At 27.8% G+C, this 16,765-nt stretch overlaps 1 protein-coding gene across 2 annotated transcripts; it reads left to right on the forward strand.

The window, feature by feature from the left end:
* The first annotated feature begins 11,636 nt into the window (after positions 1–11,636).
* Positions 11,637–15,843, forward strand: LOC120086610 (heat stress transcription factor A-7a-like). Of its 2 annotated transcripts, none has more exons than XM_090318362.1 (4): positions 11,637–11,892; positions 12,035–12,374; positions 12,771–13,993; positions 14,087–15,843. In XM_090318362.1, the coding sequence occupies exons 2-3, from the start codon at positions 12,069–12,071 to the stop codon at positions 13,587–13,589; spliced, it is 1,125 nt and encodes a 374-aa protein (XP_090174488.1). In that variant the 5' UTR covers positions 11,637–11,892; positions 12,035–12,068; the 3' UTR covers positions 13,590–13,993; positions 14,087–15,843. The 2 variants fall into 2 exon arrangements, with proteins under 2 accessions (XP_090174488.1, XP_090174487.1); XM_090318361.1 differs by having other exon boundaries at positions 12,067–12,374.
* Positions 15,844–16,765: the final 922 nt, after the last annotated feature.

The following is a 16,765-nucleotide window of genomic DNA, read 5'->3' on the forward strand; positions in this document are numbered from 1 at the left end:
AGGATTGAGCTTCTACCCTTCAATTAGAAACCTAGAACCTTAATTAATTAGATGACTTAATATGGCTCAAGCTCATAAAATAGCCATAAATTGTTAATCCACATATATAATCCATACTTTAATTAAATATGTTATTATTTAAATATGTCTAACAGTGACATGTACCTAATTCTATTAGACACATGCTTATAAATTATTTTACTTTGGATTTAATGTTTTAGCATACAAGTAGATCGATCAAGTTACTTGTTGAATTGAATGTTCAAACATGGAATAGAGAACTAGTTCTCATTGTCTCTTGGTCGTTGATTACAAAGTAATTTTTTCTAACTTGCCCTTGGAGCTGGACTGGTTGATTTGGGAGGTTTTAACGATTGATATTTAGAGTTCTCAACATAATAGGTTCCTAATTTCAAATTTCTAGTGTTTTCATTAAAAAAAAAATAGAAAAATCCTTCAAATTATGAAACATGATTAATTAATGAAAGAGTTTTAGTTATTATTTACATGAAAAAGTGAATTAAATAAAGATCGCAGAGATGTAGCCACTCTTTTTTATAAAATTATGTTAGATTACTTCTATAAACCATTGCTCCCACTTAGACCCACTTGCAAAATCATTGACGATGGTCAAGAAAATATCTTCATTGAAAAAGCACTTCTGAGACAATAACATAAATTACAACCAGTACTTGTGGCCCCATCAGTTTAATCTACTAATTAAGATGGGTTTCGAATTCATTTTAAGTGTTTAATTTTAAAAATAAATTATTTTAGAAATAATTGAAGTGTTTAGAAACCACGCATTTTAAATCATTTTCTATAAAAATAAATATTTTAAAAAACATTTTTTCTCAAGTTAATCCAAAAAGGCATTGGATATGTTTGAGGATGATGGGTTAAAATAATAACTTTAGACAAACAAATTTAGCTACATTTGATTTTCATATAATTATATTGATGTTTGATTCTACACTTTTGAAAGTGATTTTGAATTATTATGATTCATTTCAAAAATGATTTTAGAATTATCAAATTATTAAAATAGTATTTTCTTTTTTAGAAATTATCCTTAAATATAAGCGTAAATTTGGTATTTCAATAAATGAATAAAATGGAGATAATTTTTTGTGGTCAAGTTAATCACCCCATCAAGAACCACCTCTCAACTATTATTAAAAAAAATATTTAAAATTTATTTTATATTTTTTCTAAAATCAATTTAAAAATATTTTAGATTTTTCTAAAATTAATTTCCAACATTTGTCAAATACCAATATTAAAAAAAAAAATGATTTTGGTCATTTCTTCCCAAACCACTCTCAAATATATCTTCAATCAATAAAGAAATGTCTTTATATAATTGTTATTGGGTTATACATATATATTTGAATGGAAAGTCAAACTAGATTTCATGTAACTCCAACGACAATGAGAAATCACCCACAATTGCTTTAATAATTATATGATGATTAAAATTGATACAATTTTCAATATTAAAATTTAAATAATTGTTGAGATAATAAATGGTAATTTGTGCAAGATATTAGACTTAATTAGTTTATTATAAAGGAAGAACAGCTTTTTGAACACGATTCATTTTTAAAATCCTAAACAAATAATAATTTATTAATTAAGATTCTAAAATTTTAAAAATATGAATTAACTCAGACTCTTCCTAACGTTTCATTGTAATTTTAAAATTGTTAATACATAACTCTCATTCATATTAGAGATGCTAGAATTATAGTGGGTAATGATATTTTTAATTAATATGAACGCTATTTTATGTCTTCATCTTCCTATACTTTTCTCTTCCTATTTGGAAAGAACTACACGAGAATTTTTGCTGGTGATTATTTGGCAAGATTTTTTTTTAAAAAAATAATATGTAGAGTGAGTATCAACCTCAAACCTCTAGTTGATAATACATGTTCATGTTAGTTGAATTTTACATCATTTGATAAGATTTTGGGAGAAGAATAATGTTATAATTATGTATTTTTAAGTTGGTTGACTTATGAAAATTTAGGAACTGTTTGGTCGGTAATCTGGATTTTGTTTATGTTTTTAGATTCCTTAAGTTCAACAAATATGTGTTTGGTAAACAACTTGGATTCTATTTCTAAAAATTATTTTCAGGGTTTTGTAATCCAAACAGTATACATTCTATAAACAACATTTTTATGTATTTATTTTATCTAGACTTTGAATTTTAAATTTTAAAATGTATAATTATATTAAATGAAGCTAAAACATTTAGAAATATAGTATTACAGGTTAAAACTCAATTTATTTATTTTTTTTTAAAAAAAATAAAATATGTATCATTTAGTGGATTATAAATTATGTAATATTAAAGAATAATAATTATACAAAAAATTAACATGAAACATGCTCATAAGCAAATTAACAATATTTTATCGTCAACTAATATTTAGTAGGTAATTATCACTAGTTTTATGATTTATAAATATGGTATAAAAGACATTTCAAAGAATTACTTAAATTAGAATTCAATTTTTGAATGTCCTACCAAATAGTTATGAAAAAAATATGAAATATATATTTTTATTGAATTGTTTGTTTCCAAAATTCTGTTTCTAGATTCCTTACCAAATGGGTGTTTAGAGTTTCAATTAATACAATGATGTAAAAAATATAGAATTAGCTAGTTATGTAATAATATATGCAAGTATATGGTTAAATTGCTACATAAGTCCCTCAATTTTAAGTTTCTGTCCATATCACCCTAAACATTTTTAAAATGTCTGATATCTCCTTAAATTTAAGGTCCCTAGAAACGCGAAGAAAGGTTCTAGGTTTCTTGAATCCCATTTTCATTTAAAAGCACGTTGTAATATAATCGTAAATGCATATGTAGTTGTATGTTTACTGTAACCTTTATATTCGAAAATTTATGGAATTTGGTCGATCCGCTTCCGCTCAAGTTTCTCCTCATACGAGTTCCTTCAAATACCACTTTTATCCTCAATATTAAATGCTTTCTTCTCCTCTATTTCCAATCTCTCTTTTGATCTTCCCCTTCAACAATCAAAAAACAAAAATTCAATGCAACACTAATATTCCATTTCATTCCCTGATAATATTTATTATAAACCAACAAGTACAATCAACATTTAATGAATTCTTATCTCTCTTTCGCTCAATTTATAAGTAAGAGTGTAACAAAAAACTGAAAAATCGAAAAGCCAAACCAATACAAACCGATCCACAGGTTCAGTTTGGTTTTTTAACACAAAATTTGACATATTGGTTTGTATTTGGAGAAAATTAAATAGTATTGGTTTGGACCAGATTTTGATTAGAAAATCTAATAAAAATTGAAACGAACCGAAGGCATATATGTTGGGACTGATGTCACTAGTGTATCTCGTGGTTTGTTATTTTGTTAACACAAATTATTTATCTAATAAAATCAGAGGTATTTTATTTGATATTTAGACAACATTAATTCAATCTAATAAACTAAGATCCAATGTTAGATTATGTCACTTAAACATGTGGTTGCCATATAGGTGGTTCATGTTCAAGTAATAAGCTAAAAGGTTTGCAGTAAATGGATGAAGGTTAGGTGTCTTATCCTTGTAACACTATAGATACGGTCCACTTCATAATTGTTACATGAGATATAAGTGTTAGAAACAATATGAACCATATTGTTCATGTAAAGACATGCGAGTGAAGGTATCCTGTATAAAGGAGTTTATACATAGACCGACACAAAATAATTAGTTTCTCGTTATAATACATTACTTGAAGAAACTAATATTTCACTAAGATAACCATAGTAGACTTGACCTTAATCCTGAGTAAGTTGTGAACTCTTATTTAGTGGAGTGTTCGACAGTTAACGAATGGTGAATAATTTAATTAAAGAGTTTAATTAATTATTTATCGTTGGAGCTTCAAGCTATAGGTTCATGAGGTCCCATCAATAGCTCAACGAGATTAAATTAGAATTAGTTTTTGGATTAATTTGAATTGTTCAAATTAATTGAGAGAATTAATTATATATGATATAATTAATTAAATTTTAATTATATATGATATAATTAATTAAATTTTTATTATATGTGATATAATTACTATAATGTATTTGATACATTATAATATTAAGTATTTATGAGAGGAAATAAATATTTGAATATGATTCAAATATTAATTATATGAATTGGATTCATATAATTAAATTTAATGTAAATGTGATTTATATTGAAAGTCATTTGTGAGAGAAAATTAAAACTATAGACTATATTGTATTTGATATAATATAAAAACTATAGGTTATATGTTATATGTGATGTAACATATAGTTATGTATATATGTATAATAAATTAGTTATTATATATATATAATTTATTTTTTTTAAAAAATAGTTATTTAATATTTGATTTATTGGGAGAGAATTAACTTCCCTCCCTAATTTTCTCTCCACCCACGTTTGATGTGGGTGGTTAACAAATGATGTGTTTTTTCTTCATCCTCCTCCTGCAACACTGAGTGATCAGTGTTCTTAAAAGAAAATCTCAGAGAAAAATTCCCTTGGCTCCTCCTCTCTTCTCACAATTCTTTTTCCTTCCCTCTTAATCCAAAATCACCAGAGCCCACACCTCCTAGCTTCTCACCAAAGAATACTGAGGTCTCCAAGTGGTGGTGCTCAATTGGCCTTTTTGGTTGTCGTTCGTGATTTGCACAGAAAAGGGATTTTACGTGAGGAAGGTCTATAAAGGTAAATGTTTCTAAAACCCTAATTATTTCTTTTGTATGCATGCTATATTTTTTAAATTAAATGCATGATCGTGTTTGTTTTGGGATGATCCCGCTTCCATTTAAAAGACCTTATCGTTAGGGTACCTTCAATTGAGTATTCTGATTCTGATTATGCTGGATGCCAAGACACTTTGCGATCCACTTCAGACTATATCTTTATATTGGCTAGAGGAGCTGTATCTTGGAAAAGTGTTAAATAAACACTTATGACTTCTTCTACCATGGCTGCAAAGTTTATAGCATGTTATGATGTGTCCAATCATGGAAAATGGTTGCGAAATTTTGTCACTGGGCTGCGGATAATGATTGGCATAGAAAGACCGCTAAAATTATTTTGTGACAATAAGTCAACAGTGATGTATTCCAACAACAAGAGAAGTAATACGAAGTCAAAGCAAGTAGAGGTGAAGTTTCTGATTATTAAAGAAAGAGTTCAAAATGGTCAAATTTCAAGATAATACATAGGAATACAACTCTATGATGGCAGGTCCATTGACTAAAGGTTCACCACCTAAAGTTTTTCATGAACATGTTGCTCACATAGGTGTTAGTCATTTTTCTGATTCCATGGTTTAGTGGAAGTTTGTTATTAAGGATGTTATTTGAACTTATTTTGTTTATTTTCTATATAGAATAAAGTTGATGGTTTATGTTTTATTATCTGAACTTGTTTGTCGGTTTAGCATAAAGTTTTTAAGAATGATCTCATTAAGGAATTTGGATCAATTTGAAACAGGCATGATCTAGATCACTTTGCATGTAGTTTCCATGCTATCCGTTCGTACTTAATCTATGTCATTGAATGTATTGGAATTAGTGATCTTGGAAGGTTTAGTTACAAGGGTAGGGACAAAAGCCGCCTTGATTCCATGCTAATATAGGAGATAAACCAGATTGAGCTAAATGAGAATTCTACTATTGAAATACCCTGTTTATGTGAGCTTAAAGTTTAAGTGATTTAATTATATCAGGTACACAGATATAGCCCAAGTGGGAGAATGTTTGACATAGTTAAATAATAATACGTTTAATTAAAGTATGTGCTATGTATGTGGATTAATAATTTATCACATTGAGTTATTTTATTAGATTGTGTCATATTATATCTAATTAATTAAGACCCTAGATTCTTAATTGAGTATGGATTTAATTGATAGAAGTTCATTCCTAGTTAATTAGAGTTTAATGAGAACTCTAATTGAACTAATATATAAAAAGACTTTAGGGTTATGATCCCTAATATACCAAAACAATAAGCAAAGTTTTTCTTGAACCCCATTTGGAGAGAGATCCCACTAGTAGCATTCAAAATTTTGGTTGAGGAAGACCATAATTATCTATCATCATCTTAAAATTATAACTATTTTCTCGATGGAATACACTATGTTATTTATTAGCCAAAGAATGTTGTTTGTTTCTAACCCCCTAAAACGGTAGATTCTTAAAACACGTAATTGGTAATTAAAACCAAAATTTATGATTTGAGTAGTAGTTAATTTCAATAGTTTCTAAAAGTTTGTCGATAGTTCTTCCAAAAAAGATTGTCGATGTTATGACAAATAAAATTTATTCCTAAAAAAAATCTGATTTTATTGTAGATAGATCGGAATTTATTTTCCTACCTTATTTTTCTTTATTTATAAATTTTATAATGAGAACTCTACCCCTAGAGAAAAGGAATATTCAATTTATGCTCTTTTTTTCTTTGAACAGTTTATCCTCTTTTTTTCCCCTCATTTTAGATTTAAAATTTGCAACATTATCTAAGAGAAGGGTCTAGAAAGAACTAAGAACATATGCTAGGAGACAGAAAATTTAAAAATAATAATTCATAATGTGAGTTCATTAATATCTAAATAATATTTCGAATTAAAATATTCACAACTTGCACAAGTGTGTTGCTAGTTTAAACACCGAAACTGGGGTCAGAGATAGAGCACAAAATATTACGTGGCAGATTCAGAAGGTCCCACGTTTGAAAAGATACCACGTAAGCTAACTTTTATTTTTGCAATTTTCGCTGGGTTTTACGACTACTAGCCACGACGATAAATCATCTTTTATTTTCTATTGTTTTTTTCTTTTTAGAATCCTCCAATGTTCTGTTTGATATTTAATAATTAAACGCACGAAGTTAATATTTTTTATTAAATTAAAGAAATAGTTGACTGTTGTGTGTTATCTAATGCGAAAAAAAAAACATGCAAATTTGTTAAAATCACTCTAAAAAAATGTCTTTAATCCTCTAAAATCAATTTAATATTTTATTTAACACTTTCAAACACAGATTTTATATAATAAAAAATTAATTTTGAAAGTGAAATTCAAACTCAAACGTGTTATTATGCTAGCTTAAACTTTATATTAGAGGTATATAGAATTTAACTATTTGGTTAAACTAATTATTAATTTATCCAAAGAAAATCGCTTTTTAAATTACGTTGATTTGTAAAATCTAGATACTGTAAGATTGACTGGCTCTTCAAACATTTCAAAATTCACATTTTATTCAATTTTATCACTTTTAAGTGTGAAATTTATCGAGCGACATTCGAGGGTTTTTTTTTAAAAAAAAAAATAAAAAATTTGACCGTGATTATTCTAGAAACATATTACACAACAATCTAATTTTATTTCAATTTAATCCATCATGCAACTAAATCTTTTTCATTATTTATTATTTTTATTTTACATAAATTTTTTATTAATTCTTAAACTTTGTAGAATGTACCAATCATCCTTGAATTACAATGGATTTTCAACCAAACACTCAACTATAGAATTGTTACAATCAAATCTAAAGAATTATATTTATATACATTTTCTGAAAGTTATATTAATTTCTAACTTTATAGCTTTGAGTTAGGGTTATAAAATAGGTATGACTTTAAAGGTTGTATTGAATAACTTATAAAAATTTTAAAATGTGGCTAAACTTTTAATTTTGTGTCTACTCAAGCTTAATTGTAAATATAAAAAGAACTTGGTCTATAAATTTTAGAAAGTATAAATTATTTTACGGACTTAATAAATTGATACAAAGTTAAATTATAAATTTTGTCCTTGAACTTTAGATTTGTATTTATATTGTCTTTGAACTTTTAAAGTTACAAATTTAGTCTCCAAACTTTTAAATTTTGTAAAATTCATATATTTATTGGACTCGAAATTGAGAATTTTTGGAGTTCCATTAGACATGAAGTTCAAATTTATATTTAATAGAACAATTCATTTTTTAAATTCCTAATTTTGTCAATGACAAATTATACATCAAAATTGAAATTTTGGAGATCTATTAAACATTTTTAAAGATTTAGAGACCAAATAGACACAAATCTCAAAATTTAAACACTAAGTGCATTTTTTGGAGTAACTTTAAAATCATAAAAATCACTTTTTTCATTTTAAAATCACTCTAAAATGTGCTTTTAATCCCTCAAAATTAATTTAATATATTAAAATTTACATTTTTAAAGATAATTTTTATATCATCAGAATTATTTATAAAGAATCAAAAATATAATTCATACCTATAAGGTAAACGAAAAATAATTTTAACCATTTCAATTTTAGAATTATTCTCGAAGATGCCTAAACTTTATATAATTTGACCTAGATACAAAATTAGAAAGTTTTTAAGCCAATTAAATATAGCATAAAAGCTTAGGGACTAGTTTGTAATTTGATCTAAGTATATACTTTTTTTTTTTTTTGAAAAAATAAAAAGTTAGCAATATTATAAAAATATTCCAATTCTCTAAAAAAAAAAAAAAAGGACACTCTATCTGACCAATAGAATTTTATTAATTTAGATTGGGACACCCTCCCCTCTCTTCGGGCAATTTGTGGTCAATATTTCATAAGACCACGAGCCAATCCCCACCTCTATTTCTCCAACTTCCCTTTCCATTTTTCTTAGACCTTCCAGAACTTTCCTCTCAAGTCAAACTCATTTCTTTTGACTTCCAATTTTTTTTTTTATTCAAATATAAAAATAGAAAATTTAGATACTGACATCAAAGTGGAAGAATTGAGCTATATTCATTTTTAATATTATTTTAAAATTATATATTATAAAGTTTATACTAAAAAATAACTGTAATAATATAATTTACAATATTCAATTTTTTAAATTTGATTTTCAGTTAAAACTTTATTTTTAAAAATTCAAATCATGAGAGAATAAGAAACAAAAGAAATGTTACTAAGAAACATGAAATATGAAGTAAAATATTTGAAAGGAAAATATCTTCTTGATTAATAATTATTTATTAAAAAATAAACTAAAATACAAACAAATGTCATAAAACATATTTTTTTAAGAAAAACAACAACAATAACTTGCAAAAAGATACCTAAATAAAAAAATCCAACTATTAGGCTATCACACATGGATGTTCTTTTTTGCACATGCGGTCTACTTCTTTTTTTAAAAAAAACATTACGTAAATTCATGATTAATCTAGTTAAAATGTGAGATATTAGTATTTTTTTAAAATTTTTTCTAAAATGTGAAATATTAATATTTTTAATAAAAATGATCCATCCATTATAATTTCTTCCTAAATTTTTCTTTTCAATCTATTTCCTATATTATCTATGATTTTATAGCAAAATAATTGCTCAATACAATATACCATCTCTTTCTTTCTTAAGAGAGAGAAAATCATATTAGGACATTATCCAAAGGAAGAGTCTAGAAAGAACTAAGAACAAGTGTGCAGAAACATTAAAATAATAACAATAGTAATAAATTTATATTTATTTATTATTATTAAATTTGAGTGCCTTAATATTAAAATAATTTTCCAATTAAAATATTTGCAACTTGCACATCTGTTGCCTTGCTATTCGAAAGACGAAATTGGAGTCAGGGGTCGGAGTGATTATTAAATTACACGTGGCGTACTGTAAATCCTCCACGTCGTAGTTTTTCTGTTACTTTAGCATTTCTAGAGTTCCTTCAGACCGATGCCACGTAAGCGTTCTCTAATTTTTACAATTTTCGTTACTTTTAATGAGAACTAGCCACGATGATTTAATATTTTTTTTCCTCTTCCGTGTATTGAATTCTGTGATTTTAATTAAATACAATAATTTAAATTTATTATCCTTTTGGCATATAAATTATCAAAAGAAAGAACAAGTTAACCAAAGTAAATTAATCCGAGAAGCAGTTGACATAGATGTTCGATCTTTGCTCCTATAATCGTTGCACAAAATAATCGTTACATGGTCTCAATAAATGATTTAAAATTTGATGGTAACTAAAAATGAAAAGAAAAATAAACAGTTTATTAATTAAACTTTTGTTTATGATTTGCTAATTGAAAAAGGAATGTGACCAGGTTAAATAATTTTTTTTCTTCTTCTTCTTCTTCTTCCTTCCTTCCTTCTTGAGAAGAAGGCTAAATAAGTTCTTATTCTTGTAGAATATTATGAAATCTGATCATTTAAGTTTAGTTTTAACGCAAAAGATGAATTTTAAAATGATTTTGGTTTTGTTTGGTCACCGTTTTTGTTTTTTAATTTTTTTTTAAAATTAAATCTATTTTTTCTTCATTTCTTATAATAACTTACATCATTCTTTGTTAGATATTATATTAAATTTATCTTCACCCATTAGTTTAAGCATTTGGGTGATTTAAGATGGTACCGGAGCAGGTTGATATCTCATGTTCAAGGTCCTGCAATGTTTGTGCTTTCCCCAATTAATATTGATTTCCACTTGTTGAGTATTTTTCATATTCCAAACCCATAAATGTGGGAAGTGTTAGATATTATATTAAATTTACCTTTACTTGCCAGTTCAAGTTTTTGGGTTAATTGGTGATTTAATATGATATCATAGCAGGTTGCTTCAGGATGTCTTGAGTTCAAACTCAATTTAGAGGAGAAAAGTGTGTTATAAGGTTAGTTTAAATTCAAAAAATCGAATAGTTACTAAATGGAGTCTTCATATTTCAAACTATTTTTTTTTTTTTTGAGGTAAGCAACAACAAAGTCCATCTTAAATCCTTGAGATTTCAAAGGGAGAACTAAAAAAAATTCTCATACACATGTTTACTGATGTATCAATGATCTTAAAATGAAATTCTAACAGAGAGTGGTGTAGTTTTAAATTTCACACAAAGTTTTAAAATTTTTAAAAAGATGGTTTGAATCCTAGTTTGGTCCTTGAACTTTGAATAATATTTTGTTTTAGTCCCTAGACTTTTCAAAAAATAATCGTCTTAGTCCTAAACTTTGAATATTATTTTATTTGGTCTCTGAACTTTTAAAAATGTTCATTTTAGTTAATATTTTAAAAAAAATACTTATTTTAGTTCCTAATATATTAAGATTTTGTCAACTCTTTAACAAAATGACGAGATGATTTATATTTTTTGATGATTAGGTTACCAAATAAGTTTGCTAAGCTAAAAAGTCTAAAGTTTCAATTTTAAAGGTGACAAAGTGGGAGAATTTAAAATTCATTTTTAGTTCAAAATCTTGACCGTTCAGTATCAAGGCATGTTGGTTTTTGAGATTGTACTTCACGTTCATCTCTCTCGATACATTTAGAGTCTAGTCATAAAAAAATACAACATTTTCACATTTTTGTTGAAGAGTTAGGAACTAAAATAAATATTTTTTAAAGTTTAGGAACAAAATAGAATAAAATTAGAATTTTATGGACTAAAATAATATTTAAAAGAAATATAAAATAATCTATTCGGGCAATTTCCTTTTTTGTTTTACCATATATTGAATAAAACAAAAATTCCAATCTCCAACCAATGAAAATTTATTATTTTTTTAAAATTGATCTATATATAAAGGGACACCCTTGCCGTCTCATAAGGTCATTTGTGGTCACCAATTCATAAGACTGGGAGCTCCCATTCCCATTCCCTCTCTCCATCTTCCGCTTTCCCATATCTTCTTCCCTCCATTTCTTTCTTGAACCTTCCAGAACCTTCATTCTTCTCTCTCTCTCTCTACTTTCTCTCTCCTCCAACTTGCCCAAGAAACTTCTCTCCAATTTTTTCAATTGTTTATGCTTCTTCAAGGCCTAGAACTTTCCAATTATCTCCTTCCATTTGATATTTATGCAAGTGGGTTCCATTTTTATTGCTTTCCCAATGGAATTTCAGTATCCCTTTCTTACCCCCCTTTTCTTTTTTTTTTTTTTTGCTCTTTTTGATCAAAGTGAATGAAATTTTTCTCTTTTTGATCAAAGTGAATGAAATTTTTTAGGGGGGAATTTGATTTCTACGCGATTGTTGCAGAGATGAATCCTCTGTTTCCAGTCAAGGAAGAGTTTCCGGGTTCCAGTTCGTCGGATGTCGACGGAGAACGATCGGCGATTATGGCTCCTCCGTTGCCGATGGAGGGTCTTCACGACGCTGGTCCACCGCCGTTTTTGACTAAAACGTTTGAAATCGTCGATGATTTTAATACTGAGCGTGTAATCTCTTGGAGCTTTGGTGGAACTAGTTTCATCGTTTGGGATCCTCATTGTTTCTCCACTCAATTGCTTCCGAGATTTTTTAAGCATAATAACTTTTCCAGCTTCGTTCGTCAACTTAATACTTACGTAAGTCAATTTCTTAATCTTCGCCCTCTTCGGAATTTCTTGTTTTTTCCCATTTTCTGGAGATGCTTGAATTTTGGACCCTAGAGGAAATCTCCTACTCTGTAATACCCTTATTGTCATTTTTTTTTTTGGATTTTATGGGTAGGAATGTAATTTCGCAATTTCCCATTTAGGTAGTGAATACTTGTGTATTGCAATGTTCTGGAATCTTCTATTGGAAAAGGCAAAGCTCTGTCCCTTCACCTCCAGAACCTTCTGAATTGGGAATTTCAATTGATCTGATTCAGTATAATGGGTTTCTTTTTTGATAGAAAAATTTGGAAATTTGTCCATAATAAAGGAAATCAAGAGATGGGTTCTTTTATTGAAGGGTTTTATGTTGTAAAATTTTGGCAGGGTTTTAGAAAGATAGATCCAGATAGATGGGAATTTGCAAATGAAGGGTTTATCAGAGGCCAAAAGCACCTTCTTAAAAACATAAAGAGAAGGAGAGCAACAGCAAATCATCATCATCATCATCATCATCATCATCATCATCAATCACAAGGAGCTAGTGGAGCTTGTGTAGAAGTTGGTCAATTTGGAGTAGATGCAGAAATGGATCGTTTAAAACGTGACAAACAAGTGCTGATGATGGAGTTAGTGATGCTAAGGCAAGAGCAACAGAACACAAGAGCTTATCTTCAAGCAATGGAGCAAAGGCTAAGAGGAACTGAAATTAAGCAAAGACAAATGATGAATTTCTTAGCAAGAGCAATGAAAAACCCATCATTTATTCAGCAGTTAATCCAACAGAAGGAGAAGAGGAAAGAGCTTGAAGAAGCCATAACTAAGAAAAGGAGAAGACCCATTGAACAAGCTGGTCAACATAGCAGTGGTGGTAGTGGGAGATTCTTAGGTGAAGGCTCAAACACTATAAAGATTGAACCTCTAGAAAGTGATGAATATGGATTTGGAATAACAGAGCTAGAAGCACTTGCTTTGGAGATGCAAGGGCTTGGCAAGACAAGACATGAAGATGGGGAAGAGGAAGAAGAAGAAGAAGAAGAAGAAGAAGGAGATAACTCACTTCCACCAGAAGATGAAGATAAAGTACTCGATGAAGGGTTTTGGGAAGAATTGTTCAGTGAAAGGTTGGAGGCAGCTAGAAATGAAGATGAAAATGTGAATGTTTTGGCTGATAGGTTGGGCTATTTGGGCTCAAGCCCACCATAGAAACTCAAAATGAGTTCATGGGAAAGAGTCAGGATGTGTCGAAAAAGCTAAAACTAGCTAATCCATTTGGGCCTTTTGGGGGGTTTTGATCTACAACTAAACTAAACTAAACCAGAAACCCCAATTATAACCTTTCTTTTGGTTTACTATTTGGCAGGACAAGAAGATGAAAAAGAAAGATCAGTGCTATCAGCCATCAGGGACACAAAACTTCCCTTTTTTGCTCTGTTTTGGCTTAATGTTTCTTTCTAACCCAAAGTAAAATGTTGATGATGATTTCCCGCTTTCCCCTTGAGCAACCACTTCCTCATATTCTCTCTACTGTGGCTTCTGTTAGGTTTGCAGGAAATATCTAATCTGGTTGGACTCAGTTCCGTGTTTATCCTATTAGTGAGGGCCTCAAGGTTTTGGTCTTTTTTTGATGTATATGTCTTTAAATTATCCTTTTCCGAGTTTCTTGTTTTTGTAATACTTCATTTCGGTACAAACAAATGTAGATCACTCACTCCAAAGCTCTCTATCAAATTGGAAAAGATCTGTTGCTGAATCTTGAAGAATCAATCACAAGCAGTTTCGTGGTTAGCATAACTCTCTCTTTTATCCTTTACTCTTCAAAACACACACACACACAAAATGGAAAAACGAGAAAACTTGATGGAAACTATGAACCAATCATTTAAGGTATGTTTGGTGCATGATAAAAGTAGAGAGTTGAGTTGAGTTGAGTTGGTAATTATTATTTAGAGAGTTAAAATGTCTGTGTTTGTTTTGCAGAGTTTAGTTGAGTTGGTAATTATTGTCTGTGTTTATAATTGAGTTGAGTTGGGAGATCTGATACAGTTTTTTTTTAAATGAGATTAGTTCTATTTTTTTTATTTTTTTTTAATTTCATTTTTTTAATTTTTTAGTTTTATGTTTTGCTATTGTTGATTAATTCTCAAATATACACATATTTTCTCTCAAATCATTTATAACATAAACTGGATAATCTCAATTTTTTCTTTTCAATTTATAGAACATAATAGATTATTTTTCATATATTTTTTTCAAAAACTGTAATAATTCTAATTATCTTCAATTTGTAAAACATACTAACAAAATACATTTCATTTTGTTGCTCAATAATTGGTATATTGTATTGAATGTATGTGTATATATTGAAGGGAATTATCCCAATTACTAATTGGTATATTGTATGTATATATATTGAACATTGCTAATTTAACATTATTATTCCACATATTATATGGTTTATTTTTATATAATATAGATAGTATATTTGGAATTGAAATTGTACATAGGATAATTACCTTTCATTTGATTATGATGGTGAGAATGTGATGTAGTACAATAACATTTTTCATAAGATCACAAAAATAATATGAAACGATCGAACATGTGGCCGTTTCCAAAAAAATTCACAAAATATATATTCTTTTCGATATTTAAAATATAATATTGAGGGTCTCAGATAGAACATAACATAAGATAAAATCGGTCCTTGAAAGAAATCCAACAAAAACAATGAACCAAATTATCATATCAAATTTTTGTAAAATAATGTTACAAAGATTTGACGATAAAAAAAAAAAAATCAAATATGGAGGAGAATTCAAATGGCGAAGATAAGAGAAGAGAGAAGAAAATGAAAATATTACTAATTTTTAGGGTTAGTTTTGAATGAGTAAAAAAGTTTTTCTCTATGGATTTAACAAACATGGGTAATAAATACTCACTCAATCCAACAATTTATACCTATTTATGAAACATCCCCTTAATATCTTATATGTACACTTAGTTACAAGTTTTTTTCAAGCCACAAAGAATCATCAAGACATGCTTTGACTTGGTATTTGACTATTTGTGTTGCGTTACAATATTGTGGTTGGCTAATTTAATGTAGGTAAAACTTGAGCAATGTGTCAACGTTGTTATAAATATTGTTATGTATTTGATAGCACCGCAGAATATCTTTCTTCATACTTGTCAACGTGATTTGCAGATTTTTATAGAGAGTATTTTATTTATTTTGTACTCTTATTCAATGTTAGGGAGTTTTGAGTTTAGAGTTTGTCTAAGCTTCTACCTTATGTAATAAAGGTCGGAAGAGAGATGGTTCGATAAAATGGAACAAACAAGATCTTATGTATTTTCTTCTCAATGTGAGTGGTGTACATTTGTGCAAATTTGTCCATTTATTTTCTTTTATTATATGTCTGTCCATATAGTGTTGCGTTAGTCAATATTTGTACAATCTTATGTAGAATGTGTCCTTGAGTTGGCCGATCATTATAACTGAATTGATTATCTTTGAAAAAGTATCTTTTGGTTTTTAGGTTTTAGATGTTGTTGTTTTACTTGGTCTATAAATTTAACTAAATTTAAAGTTTTGTCTTCATTTAGATGTAATAATTTTACTGGTGAGATCGAATTTTGTTTCAATTCAATCTCTAGAATTTATAATTTTAACTTCAATTTAATTCATTATTAGTATTAATGTTTATCAATTAATTTAAAACATTTTAAAATTTGATTTTATCAATGATGAAATATCAGAGTTTAATTAGTTATAATTCTTTTAATCCATTTAAATTAATTATAGGCATTAATAAGGGAAATTGCTCGAGGGATTAAATAGAAACAAAATTTAAATTTTGGGTGTAAAATTATAGCATCTTGAAACTTATGAACTGAATTGTAACCAAAATCAAAATTTAAAGATGGATTATATTTTAAATTAAGAGTTTAGTTGTCTATGAATGAGGAGTTCGTTCTATGCTTTTGGACTCATTAAATATTTTCAAATGTTTTTTTTTCAAATATTTTTCTCATTTTATGATTTAAATAATGTAAATTTTGAAGTTTAATATTTATACTTGTTGATCCAAAAACAAGTTTTGATTAAAAAAAAAAAATTATCAAAACAAAAAAGAATTAGTGGTCAGCTTTTTTTTTTTTTTTTTAAATTTTTTTATTATTATAATGAAAATGAAGTAAATCTTGCCTAAGATGGAAAAAAAAATGATAAATTAACAAAACAAATTGAAAATTGGAATGTTAGATAATCCTCACCTATTACAAATTGAGTATTATGGCAGTATCAATTTTATTTTCAGTGCTAAACTTTAGTGAACTCTACTCTGTTTTCAGAAGTATGTAAACATGACAACTAATTA

Source organism: Benincasa hispida, chromosome 9, assembly GCF_027475165.1.
Source record: "Benincasa hispida cultivar pf3 chromosome 9, pf3_genome.v1.1, whole genome shotgun sequence".
In the NCBI taxonomy this organism is placed as follows: Eukaryota; Viridiplantae; Streptophyta; class Magnoliopsida; order Cucurbitales; family Cucurbitaceae; genus Benincasa; species Benincasa hispida.

What these genes read in the sequence shown, in the direction of transcription:
- LOC120086610 (XM_090318361.1), top strand. Translation starts at nt 11,835, where the DNA reads ATGCTTCTTCAAGGCCTAGAACTTTCCAATTATCTCCTTCCATTTGAT. An exon ending in TCCATTTGATATTTATGCAA is followed by an intron (nt 11,893 to 12,066) that starts GTGGGTTCCATT and finishes CGATTGTTGCAG; the next exon opens with AGATGAATCCTCTGTTTCCA. An exon ending in TTCGTCAACTTAATACTTAC is followed by an intron (nt 12,375 to 12,770) that starts GTAAGTCAATTT and finishes AAATTTTGGCAG; the next exon opens with GGTTTTAGAAAGATAGATCC.